Source organism: Mobula birostris, chromosome 22 (genome assembly GCF_030028105.1).
Source record: "Mobula birostris isolate sMobBir1 chromosome 22, sMobBir1.hap1, whole genome shotgun sequence".
Classification (NCBI taxonomy): domain Eukaryota; kingdom Metazoa; phylum Chordata; class Chondrichthyes; order Myliobatiformes; family Myliobatidae; genus Mobula; species Mobula birostris.
Genome location: NC_092391.1, coordinates 18,602,059 through 18,622,493, shown reverse-complemented (window position 1 = coordinate 18,622,493; position 20,435 = coordinate 18,602,059). Strand labels below are relative to the sequence as shown.

General features: G+C 41.9%; 1 protein-coding gene across 1 annotated transcript in view; it reads left to right on the top strand.

Moving 5' to 3' along the window:
- Positions 1-20,435, top strand: part of ass1 (argininosuccinate synthase 1) — a 189,098-nt gene that overhangs the window by 146,703 nt on the left and 21,960 nt on the right. Inside the window, exon 12 of the mRNA XM_072240198.1 lies at positions 10,635-10,766. Coding sequence (XP_072096299.1) covers positions 10,635-10,766 — 132 coding nt within the window. The remainder of the gene's footprint in view (positions 1-10,634; positions 10,767-20,435) is intronic.

Genomic DNA, 20,435 nt, shown 5'->3' with positions numbered 1-20,435 from the left:
CTTCATCCCTTACACATCTAGTCCAAAATTGAAATGGGAGCCTCGGCTCTATTCCCAATGGCCGCATGAATTAATCCCAGTGAATGTGTTAATGAGCAGTGAATTCTTGATTTGGGACCCACACTGAGAACTGACCTGCCCTAATGTGGTAGGAACAGCACACCTGAGGGATTCTTATTTCCTTTCAACACTTTGGTAACTTAAGTACAATACGCCCAGCAGTTTCCATGTAAACCATCTATCTGCTTCCTATACTTCCCTTCATAAATTGTCAGTCACCACAAACAAGAGAAAATCGGCAGCTGCTGGAATTCCGAGCAACACACACAAAATGCTGGAGAAACTCAGCAGGCCAGGTAGCATTTATGGAAAAGAGTACAGACGACGTTTCGGGCCGAAACCCTTCGGCACGGACTCTCTCTTTTCCATTGATGGTGCCTGGCCTGCTGTGTTCCTCCAGCATTTTGTGTGTGCTTTTCCTTGTAGTGAATTCCAACGTTTTCCTCACAATTGATGTTAAGGTAACTGGTTCACAATTCCAGGTCACTCACCCTCCCTTCCTCAGGCGTGCTAGTATATTTCGTGCTTTTAATCCGCTTGAACTTTCCCAGAAATTTTGATTTTTGGAAGATAACCAACTCCCTTAATTTGTTGGTTAGGCACAAATGGATTACATTTCCCGCAAAGTTTTATTTTCTGATCTGTTTTTAAGAACTGTGAAGTACCTGTTTAACTATCTGTTGATCTCTTTGAATGTCTTTAATCTATTCCTCTGCTGATTTTGAGAACATAAAACATCCAGTGCTTTAACATAATGACTTTGATCAATCAGAAGCTTAATGAGTCAAAGGTAAAGATTACAGGATAAAAATACACCTTGTTTGTTTATAGCTCAGTGGCTTAATCTGATGATGTTTTGAGTTAATTTGGTTCCAATTTTAAGGATTTTACTCTGAAATTTTAAACATTTTAACTAAAAATGGCATTTTGACACTTGATTTGAGTCTAGTTAAAATTATAACTAACGAGCATAGATAGGTAGCTTAATTAATCATGAAATAAATTAAAACTGAAAGGGCAGGTTTAGTTTGTGGATGCAGTTCAAAATCATTGCATCACAGTGATGCATTGTGTATTGCGATCTGCAACAAGCTTCTGAAACTCGCATTTCGCAACGTTGCGACATTACTAGGACAGTAATGGACCAGGGTGGGGGTTGCACACACTTCCCTTCGCGTTGGGTCATAAGGGCAGGGTGAAAGGTGAAACATTTAAAGGGAATTTGAGGGGGAACTCTTCCAGTGCATGGGACAGGCTGCCAGCAGAAGTACAGTACTGGATGTAGGTAGATGGGATGAGGCTGAAGACCAGGTTGCCTTGGACTAGGTGGCCCAAAAAGCCAGTTTTTGTGCTGTGGTGCTCTATAACTCTACTTCCACTGGACCAATAAGATCAGAGAGTTAAATTAATACAATGCACACAAAATGCTGGAGGAACTCAGCAGGCCAGGCAGCATCTATGGAAAAGAGTACAGTCGACGTTTCGGGCTGAGGCCCTTCAGCAGGAGTCAGAGAGCTAAACATTTGGTTCAAAGACTAGTGTGGGAGAAATAATTTTAGTTAATTGGGAACAGGCTCCAGTAGTGGGAGAACAAAGTTCTTCCATTTGAATGACTTCACTTGTGTTCATTTACATTGAACAACTAGCTTTTATGTCTTGTAGCTCCAGAAACTAATTGAAAGGAAAGCATGGCAGCTGGGAAATGTGTATACTTTGTTCTTCTGTTAGTGAATCATTTGCATATGATGTGGTGACATAATGATGTATGCCATTTATGTACTTCTTACACATAACCCATAATGGTTATGTAAGCAAACAAGAATGCTTAATCAAACAATATATTTACATTATTATTCAAATATTAGTGAAATATGAAATACACTACACTCCTCCCTACTTAGCTATAAACGAACTCACCATAGAGTGCACCTCAACTCAAATATGTAACTTATTGCCCTCTAGTCTTAATACTGTATACTATATCATACAACTACCATATTGACATCCACAGCATAGTGAATCTTCATTCAGGCCTGAAGATTTAATCACTGTGGAAAGGTTCTTACACTTGTGGGATAACATATTCCTAACGACGGGAGTGGGTCACTCTGCTTGATAGGTGAGACTTGTGACTGTGAAACAATCTGAGGTTCTGGGACCTTCTAAGTGGTGGTTGTAGGAGTTGACTCTGGGACTGCAGGAGATGATTCTGACAGCTCTGGGCACCTTTCTTCTCTAACAATCGACTCTGCTCCCCTCGACTGATTGATGTGTCATCTTCAGATGACATCAGATGCAGTCTCCACTGTGTAGGAGAGTGGTGCTGTTCTCTACATAGTCTTCCCACTTTTGATCAGCTCTGTAGTCTTTCGCCAGAACCGCTTGCCAGGAGTGAAACATCAAACCTAGTTGCTTGAGGAGCCCTCAATTTGTCTCATCTGTATGTCCTGCGTCATCCTTCTGAGGTTGGGTTTAAAGAGATCCAAACGTGAGTGCAAGGGCCACCCCAGGAACTGCGTGGCTGGTGAGTTGTTGGTTGTGAATTGTGCTGCTCTTGGCGTCTTCTGGACGTGTTGGCATTCTGAACAGTGCATGGCAAGCTGCTCGATCTGCTGATCCATCCCAGTTAATTTCTGGGATGTTCTAGATGGCCGGCATGTAGCTCCCCCAACTCTTTAACTCTCAGCTTGGATGGTATATCAACTCTCCACATAAAACAACATCTGGCAAAGGCAGGTTTATCCCAGCGATGGTAAAAATGGGAGAACTGGAATTTCTGCTGCACATTCCAGCTATTCTGGGTTGACATATAGACCTGAGACAGTATGGCGTCTTTTCTGGTTTCATTTTGGATCATCTCTGCCGTAATAGGGAGACGTTGATTTGCACTAGGGAGAATACAACAGGAGGAGTGTCGTTTTCAGTAAATTTTCAGTTATTTGCTTTTCCAAGGGTAAACAGGACAATCCAACAGCATGTCCTTTGGCCTTGGGGCATCCACCACTGCTTGAATTTTCTGAGCATACCCTTGTAATCATGACCTCACAATGATGGCACTCCTGTTTTTTTTAAACCACATACAAGCCCAATGTGGCTTGTGGCTGTTGTATTTCACTGTTAGAAATGTCATTCCCTCAGAAATTATCTTTTCTCCAGTATACTGTAAGTTATTAGTTGGATATCTGCAGGCTTCAGTTCAGTATCTTTGAAATGCCATTCAAGTTCATGTACTTTTTCTTTTCCCTGTGCAGTGCATTTATTTTGTCTGCCTGACCTGCTGTTTGTATGTGTCCTACTTTGTTGCATTTTCTGCATGTTTCACCTTTAAATTCACATTGGTATGGCGTATGTGAGCCCCTGCCATAGTGGTAACAAAATTTATTCAGCCAGGAAAGTTTCTGTTTAGATGTTGCAATTTTGTTCACATTCACTTTCACTCCTGGCTGCAATTCACTTCTGCCTCTGGATGCTGTTTCCATTGATACAGCGGCTTCAGCTGCTCTTTTAAATGTGACTTGTGCTTCAGTTAGGAGCCATTTTTGAATGCTTTCTTGTAAGATTGCATAAACTAACTGATCTCTCAGTGCATCATTAAGCCCATCACTGAGCTGACAATGCTCAGACAATTTCTTCGATTCAGCTACACAAGCTGAAATGGACTCTCCTTTCTTTTGATTCTGATTATGAAACCTAAAGCATTCTGCAGCCAACAATTGATTTCATTCTAAATATTCCCACATTATGTTCATGATATCAACAAAGCTCATTTTGGCTGTTTTGGTTGGAGCAGTTAAACTTTTAACAAACTATATGCTTTTCTACCTGTTGAACTCAGTAACACTGGCACTCACTTCTTATTGGCTATTCCATTTGCTTTAAAATACTGCTCAATTCATTCAGTATACATAATCCAGTTATCTATTGTGCAATCAAATGTGTCTATCTTTCAGATATAGCCAGTTTTTCTGATTTTTAAAAATGTATTACGAACCTGTGGCCGAACTTGTCACTTATTAACTTCGACCTTTTTCTGTCTTTCTTTTTTTTAACGTGAACTCTTTCTCTCTCTCTTTCTCTCTCTCTCTCCTTTTAAAGAACCACATGCTGCGCTTTTTTAAAAACTCTATCGTCTCTCTCTCTCTCCCCTTGCAAAGAAAAACATGCTATATCTTAACAGGTGGGTAGTTGCCTCAGATTTGTTTTAAAACTTACTCATTCCCACTGTTATAGTTTGTAACTCCAGAACTGAATTGAAAGAAAAGCACGGAAGCTAGGAGACCTATCTTTTAGTGAGACGCTCATATGTGACACGGTGGCATAATAACGTATGCCATTCACATACTTTTTGCATATAACCTGTACTGAATTATGTAAACAAACACAGTTGCCGAATCAAACAATATGTTTACAATATTACTGAAGTATTAAATGCACTACACTAGCAACCCTTGAAACCAAGTATTAGGAGGTAGGATGCTGAAAAAGGGCAAGAAAGTCAAGGGGAAAAGGTGAGTAAGGTAGCAAAATTGATAATGGGAATCAGGTATCAGGAAGAAGCAGGGCACGTGAATGTAAGAGTACCTCCAAGAAAAATAAGTACGAAAGGTAAAATGAAAAATATTAAGGCCCTTTATCTGCTTGATTGTGATAGTCCAAACAAGTTAGGCAGCATATTGCTACAACTAAGAATAATTGGCCGCCACTTAGTATACATCGAGCAGACATTGTCACAGTAACCAGGGTTGGGAATTAACTATTTCAGTTCTCTAACTTCACTAAAATGCAAAATGGTGAGGGGGGGGGAGAGAGAAAGAAGCTTAGCTCAGAAAAGTAGGATTTATTTGGGCGGAGCTTAAAACAGAGGGCAGGAGACATTAGTGGTAACGTAGGACATAGCAAAATCAGAAAATAATTTTACAACTAACATGTGTTTAGCATAATCATGAGGGACTTCTATATTTTGGTCTCAGACAAACCAAATTACAGTAATACTATGGTAGCCATATTCATGGAGTATAGCCAAGAGTTTTCTAGCGTTCTAACTGGCTGCAACCCTGTCTGATACCGGGCTGGGGGGCGCACTGCACAGGATCAAAATAAGCTGCAGGGAGTTGTAAACTCACTCAGCTCCATCATGGGCACTAGCCTCCCGGACATCCAGGGCATCTCCAAGGAGCGATGCCTCAAAAGGGTGGCATCCATCATTCAGGACACCCATCACCCAGGACATGTCCTCTTCTCATTGTTATAATCAGGGAGGAGGTACAGGAGCCTGAAGCCACACACTCAATGATTCAGGAACAGCTTCTTCCCCTCGGCCATCGGATCTCTGAATTGACATTGAACCCATGAACACTACCTCACTATTTTTTTCTTTTTTTGCGCTACTTATTTCATATATTTTTTTACTGTAATTTACAGTTTTTATTATTATGTATTGCAATGTACTGCTGCCACATAACAACAAATTTAATGCCATAGACCAGTGATATTAAACCTGATTCTGAGATCAAAGTGTTGGGAACAGCTGCTTTAAACCTGACATTGTGCTATGGCAAAGGATTATTAAAAGTCTAGCACTCTATAGGTCAGTCATCATAAAATACAATTTCATATTAAAATTGAAATTGATTTTTTTTAATGTTGAAAGGAGTGTCTTGACCCCAAGCCAAACAAACTATGTAAACATAAAGTGTGAGCTGGCAATAGTAGATTGGGATGCTACATTAAGATAGAACAAAAAGACAGGCAGTGACTAGCACTTAAGTCTTTAACACCTGATTTATGATCGGCTAGGAAGTTGTCCAGATTTGAGGACTTCTAAGTTCTGAGAAGTGATTGAATAGACTGGGCTTGCTTTTTCTGGAGCAAAGGAAGCTGACGGGTGTCCCAACCTTTTTTATGCCATGGACCCCTACCATTAACTGACGGGTCCACGAACCCCAGGTTGGGAACCCCTGTGTTAGAGGTATGCAAAAGTATAAGAGACTTAGCGTAGGTAGATTCTTTTCCGCAAGGTAGGGGTATGGTTCTGATGCCCCTACCTTGGGGAAAAGAATCTACCTACCCTAAGTCTCTTATACTTTTGCATACGTGTTTAAGGTGGTAGGAAGGAACTTTTAAAGGAGATTGAGAGGGAAAGATCTTCTGCACAGAAAGTGACTGATAGTTGGAATGCTCTGTCAGGTGAAGGGGTGGAACCAGATACAGTCTCTCAGTTTACCTGGAGCATTTGGGCAGATACGAGAATGTGCAGTTATCGTTGGCAAAGGAAGAGTTTTGTAAATGGTGGGAGTTGGAAAGAGTTTGACTATAGGAGTGAAGATGACCTACTAAAAGAGGCGTTTAAGCACTTGAATAGGCGAGACAAAAGAAGGAGGCGAATTAATACGAGCAAATGAGAATAGTGTAGATGGATGGAATGGTCAGCATGGGTCTGATGGGCCAGATGGCTTGTTCTGTGCTGTACGGCTCTATGATTCCATGAAATATCCCGTAAAGGCACAAAAATAACAGCAGAGAAAAGAGCTTCTCGGCTAAGAGTAAAAACGCACAATGCTGAAATATATGAGAGGATGGGCAATGTCTTGGGTAAAAGAAACAGAATTAATGTTTCCTGTCTATAACTTTTCATTAATACCGAGATAATTTAGAAATCAAACTTGTTTTCACAGATGCTGCCTGACCTGTTGAGTATTTCCAGCATTTTGGGAGGGTTTTTTTTTCTTCTTTTACTGTTTGATGTTGGTTGCATTAGATCAAAGGATCAGGCATGTAATAATGTTGCATTCACCCTGAGGTTTGGGAGATGTTCAGAACTTGCTGACCGAGATATTAATGAGGGAAGAGAAATATAAAAACAGGCTGTGTTTAAAGCTTCAATCGTAAAATGGAGAAGAATAGCAACAGGTAGCATAGTCTTTCACAGACTGGGCCTGTGAAAATTCTACTCGGAATAGGGAAATTACAGGCAAATTAATAATCTTGTATTTGGCTTTATGGAAGAACACATGAAGCTCACTCCAAAAGAAGTGGTCTACAGTGAATATGGTGCTGAAAGACATTAGTATGGGGGTGTGGGAAGGTGATGATGACATCCGTCAGTCTCGAGGGAGAATGGATTACAATTCTGGGTGGAAGGTATGGAGATCCTGAGATACCCAGTTGTCAAGATCCCTCTCAGCCTCACCGGTCTAGTCCAAAGGAAGGCAAAGCAAAACATTTGGCACCAGCTCGGCTGGTGTTCAGTGACGTCCAACCCCCTTAGGGGCTCCACTCCGAATTTGCTGTCTGCGTTTACTCCTGTAGCCTTTGTCTCTCCTGAGGCTGCCCACAAGGCAGCGGGGCTACTTGCTTACAGCTGGGGACCTGGTTCACAAGCACCAGGGCGTGTCCACTCACCGGTGGTCCTGCGTGCTACGCGTGCAGGGGCCAGACCTCCTCCTCGTCCTCTGTTGTTTAAGCCTGAGTCCGAAAGGAGTTCAGTTTCCGTGTGTCGCCAGTGAGGAGGAGGCACTCCATGAGGCTTGCTGTTGGAGAGGCTGCGTACTGGCAGGGAGAGACTTGCGCATTCAGCTATCCTTCTCACAAGACTGCTAGCCAGTGGTGGAAGTCGAAAGTGAGCGTGACAAGCACTAACTACTACGCTACCACACTAGTGTCACAACAACCATTTGGGTGGGGGAAGAAATATTGGAGTAATGAAATTTGGCCAGTAATTCACAAATTCTGTGGATGTCTGTCATCCATCTCAAGGTTTTGAAGAGATGCAGATACAGCAGTGATGATGGATGGACTGTCACCATCTACAATTCCACAGGTTCTGGGATGGTATCGCAAATGTAACCACACTATTTGCGCTTGCACGGCCACTCCAGTGAATGATATCTGTAATCTGTCAAGTAGGGTGCCGTGCACAATCCTGATTTGATGGAGACAAACGTGAGAGAACGGAGGAACATCTGGAGAAACTTCTGAGATGCCTTTCTCGCTGCCGCTGTTACTGTGTGATCCTGAATCTCCAGAGGGGAAGGCTCCGAATCTTCGGCTTTGCTTGTTGCCCGGTGGCTGGGACAGGGTCGAAGCACTCGGCAGTGATGGTGCTTGGTGCTCAGTGTCAAAGGGCTGGTCGGAGGCTCAAGGTTTTCGGACAGACTCAGAGTCGGCTGGGGTCAGGTGCTTCCAATGCATCAACAGTTGTCAGTGCCTGGAGGTTTATGGCAGAGAGAGTTTCTCCCTTCTGCCGCCTGCTATCGGGGACTATCGGGAGTCGATCGGAACTTTGAGACTTTTTTTTATCCGTTCCCATGGTCTGTTCTTTATCAAATTATGGTATTGCTTTGCATGGCTGTAACTATATGTTATAGTTATGTGGTCTTGTCAGTGTTAGTCTTTGGTTTGTCCTTTTTTTTTGTGATATCACTCTGGAGGAACATTGTATCATTTCTTAATACATGCATGCATTTCTAAATGACAATAAACGAGGACTGAGTGTCCTCATAATCTAATCTATTTAAGAAAGTCGGGTGGGAGAAGACATGGAACTGTAGAGCCATTAACTTGTGCAAATCAAGGAAGACATTAGAACATCATTAAGGACATGACAACAGAACACTTTATTTTAGGATAGGTCAGGGATTTATGAAAATAAGATCAGGTTTGGCATATCTATTTGAGTTTTTTGTTGTAAACTGAGTGACTAGGCAATTGGGATGTAGTGGGGTGTGTGGTGCATTTGGCCTATCAGGAAAGTGTGCAAGGAAATGCCAACAAGAGATTATTAAACAGATTTAGAACATTTGGGATTGGGGATAATTTACTAGGTATAATCCATTAACAGAAACAATGAGTGGGGATTAATGTGTCATCTCAGGTTGAATCTTGTAACTGGAGGGATACCACAGGGAGTCCTGAGGATGGGGAGGGGTTTCTGAGGAATAACTGGGTGAATGGGCAGGGATGAGGTAGCTGAAGAAAGTGCAGTCAACATTGGCAAAAGCAGAGTTTCTTTTGGGCTGTATATGTGATAAGTAAAATAAAATGAATCTGAGCCTTCTGAATTTATATAGAATTCTGATGAGATTGCAACTTGTTCTCAGTATTATTTATTTTTTATATTTGTGCAATTTATCTTCTTTTTCACTTCGGTTATTTTTCAGTCTTTGATTGTGTATCATTTTCCATAAATTCTTTATTTTCTTGTAAATGCCTGTAATAAAGTGAATCTCAAGCTAGTGTGTGGTAACCTGCATGTACGTTGATAATAAATTAACCTTGACTTTGATCATATGCAAGTCTGGTCTTCTGACCTATATAGAGGGAATGTGACAAACCATTCCCCAGAGTGACTCCTGGGATATCCCCTCAAGTATTGATCAGACTGAGCCTATATTCTCACAAATTTAGATCAATACAAGGAGATCAGATTAAAACATCTGAAGTTCTCTTGGATCTTGACAGGGTTGATGCTGGGATTTTTCCCTTGGCTGGTATGTTTAGGCCCCGAGATCACAGTGTCAAAGTAAGAAATTTGGATTGGAGATTAAAATAAATTTCTTTACTCAGAGAGCAGTGAACCTCGTAAACTCAGAGGGCTGCAGCAGCTAATCCATTCAGTATATCTTTGGCAGAGATAGATAGGTCTTTGGACGTTAAGGGAAGTCAGACTGATGGGGTTGTTTCAGAAACGTAGCAGAGATACAGTTCAGCCATAATCTTAGTGAGTGACTGAGGCAGGCACAAGGAACTGAATGTGTATTATTGTCTGCATTTAATTGAAGTATGTGGAATATCAGCCTGTTAATCGGAAAACATAAAATCCAAAGAGAGAATGTAGCTTCAGTGTAAATGTAGAAGGAGGTATAAAATACCAAAGACATCTTCCACAGGTTAACATGTTGATTTTGGAAACCTGTACTAACTTTCATGTTAAATGTATAAAAATGGAAATTGTCTGCAGCTGTGTTGCTGAAGGAAACATGCACTTTTACAGCTGAAAAATATTTAGTCATACTTGAGAATTAAGGTGGTTAAATAATTGTCACAACTTGCCATACCAAAAGATAAATCTGCCTGTTTTTGCTTTCCTTTTAACAATATTTCTCTCCTTATCCACCGCCAAGTGCAAAAGCTGGGAAAGCAGCTCAGAGCTGTATTTTACAAACCTAATCAGATTTTTCCAAATGCTTTCCCTTTGAACGGATGAAGACGAGGACCAGCTCTGAGCACTTGGTGACAGCTTAATTTTCACAGCTGAGTTTCTCTCTGCTTACTGGCAGTTGTTTAATTACAGGCTTTCAGGGAGGCCACTGGGCATACATTGAGGGGAATCAGTGCTTAAACCCTGTCATTTAGTCAGAATGAGTGCAGATAGAACAAGGAATCTGGAAATTTTCACTGCAAGGTGTGAAGTGGACTGCGTGAGTCCCAGTGAGCAGATAATGACAGATGCCTTTTAGAGCAAGCTGGGACTGAATGGTGTCCAACTCTATTTCTGTCAGAAAAGTGATTATTTTTGTCAGTCAACAATAATTTTTTGTGTTTTTTTCCTCTTTCTTCTCTCGGTAAATGGTTAGGTATCTATGAGACCCCAGGTGGGACAATTCTGTACCATGCTCACACGGACATCGAGGCCTTCACCATGGACAAGGAAGTGAGGAAAATCAAACGGGATTTGGCAGTGAAGTTTTCAGAGCAGCTGTACAATGGTAAGCAGGGAAAAAAGTAGCAGACTATGGTTTATAAAAGTTGGAATGCTATTCAAACTATCCATTCTGGCTGTCAAAAATGCAAAGTGACTCTCGAGTTGTTATTACCTTTCAACCATCAGGCTCCTGAACCAGAGTAGATAACTTCACCCACCTCAACTCTGAACTGAATCCACAACCTATCGAGTCATTTCAAGGACTCTTCAACTTGTGTTTTTAGTGTTATTTCTTTATTTGTTTGTTTTTTTTTGTATTTGTGCAGGTTGCCTTCTTTTGCGCATTGGTTGTTTGTTAGTCATTGTGTGTAGTTTTCCACTGGTTCTATTGTATTTATTTTTTGTACTGTGAATGCCTGCAGGATAATCAGTCTCAGGGTAGTGTGTGATGACATATACTTATTTTGATAATAAGAGACCATAGGACGCAGGAGCAGAATTAGGCCATTCAGCCCATCGAGTCTGCTCCACCATTCCATTGTAGCTGATCCCAGATCCCACTCAACCCCATACACCTACCTTCTCGCCATAACCTTTGATGCCCCGACCAAACAGGAAACTGTCAATTTTCACTTTAAATATACACACGGTCTTGGCCTCCACCGCAGTCAGTGACAGAGCATTCTGCAGTTTCACTGCTCTCTGGCTAAAAAAATTCCTCCTTACCTCTGTTCTAAAGGGTTGCCCCTCAAGTTGGAGGCTGTGCCCTCTAGTTCTGGATACCCCCGCCGTAGGAAACATCTTCTCCACATCCACCCTACCTAGTCCTTTCAACATTTAGTTGGTTTCAATGAGATGTCCCCAGATTCTTCTAAATTCCAGTGAGTGCAGGCCCAAAGCTGCCAAATGCTCCCCATATCTTAACCCCTTCATTCCCAGAATCATTCTCGTGAACCTCCTCTAGACTCTCTCCAATGACAGCACATCTGTTCTGAGACATGGGGCCCAAAACTGTTGACAATACTGGAAGTGTGGCCTGACCAGTGTCTTATAAAGCCTCAGCATTATCTCCTTGTTTTTATATTCTATTTCCCCTTGAAATCAATGCCAACATTTCATTTGCCTTCTTTACTACCACAAACTCAACCTATAAATTAACCTTCTGGGAGTCTTGCACGAGGACTCCTAAGTCCCTCTGCACCTCTGATGTTTGAATTTTCTCCCCATTTAGATAACAGTCTGCGCTCTTGTTCCTTTTACCAAACTGCATTATCGTACATTTCCTGATACTGTATACCTAATACCTTTTTGCCAATTCTTCTAATTTGTCTTAAGTCCTTCTGCAATCGCATTGCTTCCTCAGCACTACCTACTCCTTCACTCATCTTCATATCATCTGCAAACTTTGCCACAAAGCCATCAATTCCATTATCTAAAACAGTGATAAACAATGTGCAAAGCAGCGGTCCCAATACTGACCCCAAAGAAACACCACTAATCACTGGCAGCCAGTCATAAAAGACCCCTTTATTCCCACTCACTGTCTCCTGCCTGTCAGCCATTCCTCTATACATGGTAATATTTCCTGTAATGCCATGGGATTTTATCTTGTTAAGCAGCCTCATGTGTGGCACCTTATCAAATGCCTTCTCAATGATAGCCACTGCCTCTCCTTTGTACACCCTGTTTGTTACTTCTTTGAAGAACTCTTAACAGATTTGTCAGGCAAGATTTCCCTTGTCAGAAACCATGCTGACTTTGACTTATTTTATCATTAGTCTCCAAGTACCCCAAAACCTCATCCTTACTGATTGACTCCAACACTTTCCCAACCACTGAGGTTAGGCTGACTGGCCTATAACTTCCTTACTTTTGCCTTCCTCCCATCTTAAAGAGTGGAGTGACATTTGTAATTTTCCCAGTCCTCCAGGACCATGCCAGGATCAAGTGATTCTTGAAAGATCATGACCAATGCATCTGCTATCTCTTCAGCAACCTCTTTAAGAACTCTGGGATGTAGGCCATCTGGTCCAGGTGACCTATCCACATTAAGACCTTTGAGTTTGCCTAGCAAGTTTTCCATTGTAATAGCAATGGCACTCACTCCTGCTCCCTGACACTCACAGACCTCTGGCATACTGCTAGTGTCTTCTTCAGTGAAGACAGATGCAAAGAACTTATTAAGTTCACCACTTCCTTGTCCACCATTACTGCCTCATAGGCATCATTTCCAGTGGTCCAATATCAACTCACACCTTCCTTTTACTCTTTATATAACTGAAAAATCTTCTGGTACCTGGCTTTATATTATTGGCTAGTTTGCCCTCATATTTCATCTTTTCCCTCTTATAGCTTTTTTAGTTGCCTTTTGTCTGATTTTAAACATTTTCCAATCATCCAACTTCCCACTCATCTTTGCTACATTATATGCCCTTTCCTTGGCTTGTATTCAGTCCTTAACTTCCCTTTTCAGTCATGGTTGCCTACCCCTGCCATTTGAAAACAACTACTTCTTTGGGACATGTCTATCCTACACCTTGTGAACTGTTCCCAGAAACCTCAGCCATCTCTGCTCTGCCATTGTCCCCACCAATATCCCCCTCCAATCCAGCAGGGCAAGCTCCTCTCTTATGCCTTTGTAATTCCCTTTATTCCATTGTGATACTGACACACATGACTTATGTTTCTCCCTCTCAAATTGCAGTATGAATTCAAACATATTATGATCACTGTCTCCTAAGAGTTCCTTTACCTTAAGCTCCCTAATAAGATCTGGGTTATTACACAACACCCAGCCTAAGATAGCCATTTCCTGTGTAAGCACAAGCACAAGCTGTTCTAAAAAGCTATCTTGTAGGCATTCAACGAATTCCCCCTCGCAATCCGACACCAACATCTGTTATTAAGGTTGAGGTTTCAGGGTACTTGCAGACTAATTATAATAAATTTACTCCAAGCTTTTGAACTCTTCTAAACTTTATCAGCTATGGCATTGCCTGCAAACAGGAATGAGATTGATGTGGCTGCCCCTAAAAAAGAACAGAGGAAATAAATAGAATTATTGGTTGTCTCTCAAGATTTCTTTTGATGCCACAAACTCCAATCTTCACAAGTTTTGCTTTGTTGGGAGAAAGTTTAAACCGCACATGGTGCACGTGTACACAATGTGGGGTATGTAGATCAAGCTAAAAATCTAAGAAGCTGGGAGGTGATAGGTGGAAAAGGTAATGGGCTGAAGAAGAAAGAAGCTGATAGGAGAAAAGAATGGACCATAGAAGAAAGGGAAGGAGGGGGGCACCACAAGGAGGTGGAAGGTAGGTGTGGAGTAGAGCAGTGGGGGCCAGAGTGGGGAATGGACGAAGAGGGGAAGGGGAAGAATTACGGAAAGTTACAGAAATCAGTGTTCATGACATTGTACAAGTGGGAACCTGGTTTGAGGCACTTCAGTTGTTGTAGATAGTCAACTTGAAAATGACACCTTTATCATCCACCTACTGCTTCCACAAGTTATCTGCTGCTCTCTCCCTCTCTCTTTAATATTACCCCCAGTGCCATGATCTCTTATCTGGCAAAGCAGCCTTCTGAATTGCATGCTGAATACCTTCTGAAAATCCAAACCTGTGTGGCTCTCCCTCTTTTCCCATCCTCTGGGCTTCCCTTCCCCTTTCTTTCTCCCTAGGCCTCCCGTCCCATGATTCTCTCCCTTCTCCAGCCTCATATCCCTTTTGCCAATCAACTGTCCAGCTCTTGGCTCCATCCCTCCCCCTCCTGTCTTCTCCTATCAGTTCAGATCTCCCCCTCCCCCTCCCACTTTAAAATCTCTTACTAGCTCTTCTTTCAGTTCGTCCTGACGAAGGGTCTTGGCCCGAAATGTTGACTATACCTTTTCCTGGAGATGCTGCCTGGTCTGCTGCGTTCACCAGCATTTTTTTTGAGTGTTGCTTGAAATTCCAGCGTCTGCAGATTTCCTCGTGTTTGGTTCCCCCTCTACCCACTTTGACTGATACCCCTTCAAAGAATGCTAGTGCACCTGTCCGATGTGATTTCCCTGCCCTAAAGTCAGATTGTCTCTGCGTGATCCAGTTTATTTTTTTTAATCTGGGCCACAGAAAGCTTTTATTACTCATCTCTAACTGTCCTTGCACTGAACATCCTGCTGGGCTATTTCAGGGGGCATTTAAGATCACCCACCGTTGGTGGATCAGCTGGCAGGTTTAAACCCTTCAGGACTAGATGTGTTTTTGAAACAATCCAGTAGTTTTGTGCTCATTATTAATCTTTACCCACCATGTGCACTTTTGAAGTTTTCCCTCAAACCCAGCCCTTCAAAATGAAAGGAAATTATTGTAAGAGAGGAGGCCTACCCATTAGAACATGGAACATTATGACACAGTTACAGGCCCTTCGGCCCACAATGTTGGGCCTACATTTAAACCCGCTCCAAGATCAATCGAACACTTCCTTCCCACATGGCTCTGCATTTTTCTTTTGTCCATTATCTACCGTGGAATCTAATGGAAATAGAATATTAGATTCATTTTAGTTCAGATTCCATTTATAGATTCAACTGTTGTGGGCCTTGATTTTCATGAATGTATTGAGTAAAATATATTACATAGCCAATTCAGGTGGATGGTCTACAACCACATTTAAGATTAACTTTTGGAGCTTTTTCACCTTTCCTTTTCAAGTGGCTTTGCTTCATTTTCTAACTTTATTTCAGACGTAGTCCTGCCTGACTTTTCCCATTCATTTTCTGAATTTGTTAGAAGGATCTATTCCTATGAGACCTGCGGTAACTCACCCCAGTGGCTTCCCGTCGTGAATGAACCATGCAGTGAATGTAGACAAGTTATTCAGTCACGGAGAGATTCACAGCTGAGCCAGTCGGGACCTTGATAAATGTCACTGCATATTTGCTCTCCATTCAGATACACATTGAATGGTGATTAAGAATAGATGCATTACCTAACTTGTTTTTTAAACCTTTCCTTACCTCAAGGCAAGAATCAATTACAGTCACGAATCATAAGATATAGGAGCAGAATGAGGCCATTTGGCCCATCAAGTCTGCTCTGCCATTCCATCATGGCTGATTTACTATCCCCCTCAACCCCATTCTCCTGCCTTCTCCCCGTAATCTTTGATGCCCTGACTAATCAAGAACCTATCAACCTCTGCTTTAAATATACCCAATGACTTGGCCTCCAGAGCCGTCTGTGGCAATGAATTCCACAGATTCACCACCCTCTGTCTAAAGAAATTTCTCTCATCTCTGTTCTAAAAGGACATCCTTCTATTCTGTGGTTGCACCCTCTGGTTCTAGATTTGCCCCACTATAGGAAACGTCCTCTCCATGTCCACTATCTAGGCCAAGGGTTCCCACCCTGGGGTGTACAGACTCCTTGCTTAATGGTATTGGTCCATGGCATAAAAAAGGTTGGGAACCCCTGATCTATGCCCTTAAATATCTGATGGGTTTCAATGACATCCCAATGCCCATTCTGCTAAACTCCAGCGAGTTCAGGCCCAGAGACATCAAACGTTCCTCAAGTGTTAACCCTTTCACACCCGGTATCATTCTCATAGACCTCCTCTGGACCCTCTCCAACGTCAGCACATCCTTTCTTAGGTAAGAGACCCAAAACTTGGGTCTGACCAATGCCTTATAAAGCCTCAGCATCACATCCGTAATCAAGTCCTCTCAAACTGAATGTTAATTAGGCGGCATATCGGCAGCAAACTCTGGAATTGCCAGATGAGATGCTGCTCAGCCCTCTGAGTTCCTCCAGCAGGTTGCTTGCTGCCCCAGCGTACAACATCTGCAGTCTCCTGTGTCTCCAGTTTGTTATCTCGTTGATACGTGGTGGCCTTTAGTCACTGAAACCACTTGGGGAACATCTCTCTCAACACCCTGCATTCCTTGGAGTATCTTGATTCAAGAGTACAGACATTTAACTCTTCACGGGCTTCGGTCAGCTCTTCTGCATCTTTTTAATATAAGTTGTTCCAGAATGGTGGTTAACTTCCGTCAGCACCTAGCTTCAGCAGTTGAAAAATTTCTAACATTAGGGTATTTTCAATAGGTATGTTTAATGTCAGAGAAACGTATACAATACACATCCTGAAATTCTTTTTCTTCACAAGCATCCATGAAAACAGAGGAGTGCCCCAAAGAATGAATGACAGTTAACCGTAAGAACCCCAAAGCCCCCCCCCCCAGCTCCCCCCTCCCATGCATAAGCAGCAGGAAGGCAGTGACCCCCCCCCCACCACCAGCAAAAATTATCAGCCCCCCCCCCAACGAGCACTCAGGTGTGCAGCAAGCATCAATAAAGACACAGACTTGCAGTACACCACAGGCTCTTTCTCCCTCTAATAAGGGGAAAAGAAGTGTCCCCATTTCACAGCGAGAGAGGAGACATAACAAACAAGAAACTTATTTAACACAATCAGCAGTCTTAAGATTCTTTTTGCAGCTGGTAGTGAGCAGTAGGACCAAACACGGCAAAAAAAAAACTATAGCAATGAAGGCAGGAAATATTAGCAAAATCAGGGACTATGTGCTATGGGCAGGTTCCAGGGGCACACACAATGGTCCAATGAACGATTATCATGAGGAGAAAGTTTTAAAAATTTAACCAACAGAAGCTTGTTTCCAATTGTTGGAACACACAGACTTCGAGTGTCGGGAAGATCTGGTTCTACACGAGCCGTTGACTGACACTCACACACAAATGAAATTCATTGAAGGAGCGTTTAGACCAGGGCTTCCAAGTCTGGCGTCCATGGTCTCTTTGGTCAATAGTAAGGGCCCATGGCATAAAAAAAAGGGTTGGGAACCCCTGATCCAGACTCGCGATCTGCTGCCGGATGTTGGTGTCTGTCACCGAACATGTAAAGTGCCTGGGAAACTCAGTAGGGATGTTATGAACTTCATTTACAAAACTCTCAGATGGGCACATGGATGACAGAAAAGTGGAAGGCAGTTTCGGAAAGAAGGTTTAGATTGATCTTAGAGTAGGTCAAAAAGTCTGCAAAATATCGAGGGGTAAAGGGCCTGGACTGTGCCAAGTGCTCATGGATGGGCCCCCTTTCTTGCTATAACTTCTTTCATTCTGAAGGCTTGGGTTTGCAGGAAATCTTCAAACGTGTGCATGGTGGGCAATCAGTTAATAATGACCAAAATAAGAAAACAGCTTCTGATGATCAGATTTTAGAAAAGCAAGTAGGTTGATATAAACTTCTTTACAGGCAGAAGAGGTAGCCTATCAGGAAAATACCAAGTATGTTAATTGGTCATTGTAAGTTGTCCCATGATTAGGTTAGGGTTAAATCAGGGTTGCTGGGTGTTGCTGGGGCAACAAGGCTCAAAGGGCTGGAAAGGCCTACTCCACTGTATCTCCAAATAAATAAATAAATACAATCTCTCTAATTGCTACAACTAGCCTCTTTCTCCAAGGATTATTTGCTTTTGTTGAGTTGAAATGAACATTTGAAACAGACTTAAATCCGTAAATCCTCCTCTTAGGGTCCAGCCCAGGTGTTTAATCCTATTGTCTTTTTTTTAATGAGCTTGAAATTGATAGGATTTGTTTTATTAATGTTTAGATGTTGGTTACAAAGAAATAGCACCAACCTTGGAAGAGGAAGGTGAGATCAATGATAGAAATTACCTGGGACTGAAGATGAAAGGAACGTATTCTGTGCACCTGTAAATATCCTCCCTCCCACACTATATAATCACTGAAGTGGTTGTCCTACTGCGGAGAGCTGTCACTGAGCCACTGTTCTAGCTGAGGAGAGACAGGAAATCATTTAGAAAATCACCTTATTTTAGAACTGTTTATAATGTATAATATCATAGCATCAGGGAGAGACCGTTTCTGCTCCCGGCCTGTCTTGCATTAGAGTGTTATTATTTTCATCATCTACATTAAATACTCACTCGTTTGAGTATCAGTAATGCTTTTTCACAATCATAGATATTTTAGATCTCAGTTTTCAAATGCTAAGTTCTGATTTTAGAGATTTCAAAATGTTTTTTTTTGTCTAAAACAATTTCTGTCTTCGTCTGTTTAACATGGGGAAATCAGTTAAATAATTTGTTATGTTGTCATAGATTTGAGGGAGCAAAATATTTTAAATCCCATTTTGAATTCTGTCAGCAAAGCTTAATGCTAGAGGATTCTTAACTCTTCCCAGTCCCTTCAAAACTTAATGGCAAGTTTTTAATAAGATTCTACTGAACTCATGATTTAGACTTACTTGGGTTTCAATAGCACTGAACTCACTGTGTGTTCTGGAAAAGGGACAAGCCGTTGGAAAGGAAAGGTTAGGCAATAATTCCTAAGGTTAAGTGGGTGATTGAAAGATTTGAGAGGTTAGTCCAGTGGCAGTCCCACACATACCTTTATTATCTAAGAAACACTAAATACCTAATTGCTTTTCTTCATTAGCAACAGCAGACTTGACAAGAATGATGTTTTCAGGTGTGTGGAGTGGCTGGGTTAATGTTACATCCCTGAAACTACTTTGTCAGAGACCTGTTCTTCATAGAAGCTGCTGTGTTACACTAAGGGGTTATAAAGCATGTGAATACGATAGCAGATGATTTTGTTTTTGATGAATGTCAGCTGAAATTTTCAGAATACCTTGTTGAGGCAGTAACAACACTTGGCATCTGCTATCTGTGACAGAATCAACGTGAAACAGGCTTAGAGTTCTTAAGTGGTAAGATGTCAGTTTCAGTCGGCCTTTCCTTTGTGGAATTCCCTCGGTACCGAGCACAATGAACTGGAAACATTGTCATTTTGCCTCTGGGGCTAGAATTTAAATAACGCCAGACCCATGATGATAAACTCCAGATCCGAACGCAGTAAAGGTCTTAAGTGAAATGAGTTAAGGCCGCCTTGGTTTGTTTCTCATCGAGTGAGTCTCTAAGACAAAAACAGCCCATTAATTATCCCTGCGATGTCAACCTGGCCAAGAATTCGCAAGATGTAAGAAATAGAATGAACACACCAGTGAAGTAAAGAACGTTGGCTTAGATACTTTATCATTTTGAGCAACGTTTGTCTGATGACTGCATTTCTATGAAATCCCTTTTTTAAAATAGAATTTGAAACTTTGTGAGTGGATGATAGAACACAGCCCAGTACAGACCCTTCAGCTCATGACATTGTGCCAAACTTTTAGCCTATTCTAAATCAATCTAACACTTAGCTCCTACATAGTTCTCCATTTTTCTATCATCCATGTCCAGGAGTTTATTCAATGTCCCTAATGAAGTTCATAATTTCCCTTCTGAGTTTCCCATGCATCTGATGTGCTTGGTGACGGGTGCTGACACTAACAGATCGTGGGTCTAGATGCTCCTTCGCTGAATTTCTTTTGTATGTGAATGTCGCTCAATGGCTTGTGTAGAAGCAGATCTTCCCAACAGTCCACGTCTGTTTTTCCACAACTGGAAACAAGCTTCACTTGGTTTTAATTTAAAAACTTTCCCCTCATGATAACTGTTCCTTGCACCATCGAGTGGCACCCTGGAACTTGCCCATAACACTAAATCCCTGGTTTTGTTAATATTTCCTGCCATCTGCTTCACTGCTGTCAGAGCTTTTTTTTTTGCGGTGGTCGGTTCTGTTGCTCACCACCAGCTGCCAAAAGACTGTCAAGATTGCTGTTTAAGTTAAATGTAAGTTGTGTCTTGGATGCAGTAAGTGGAGTCGTT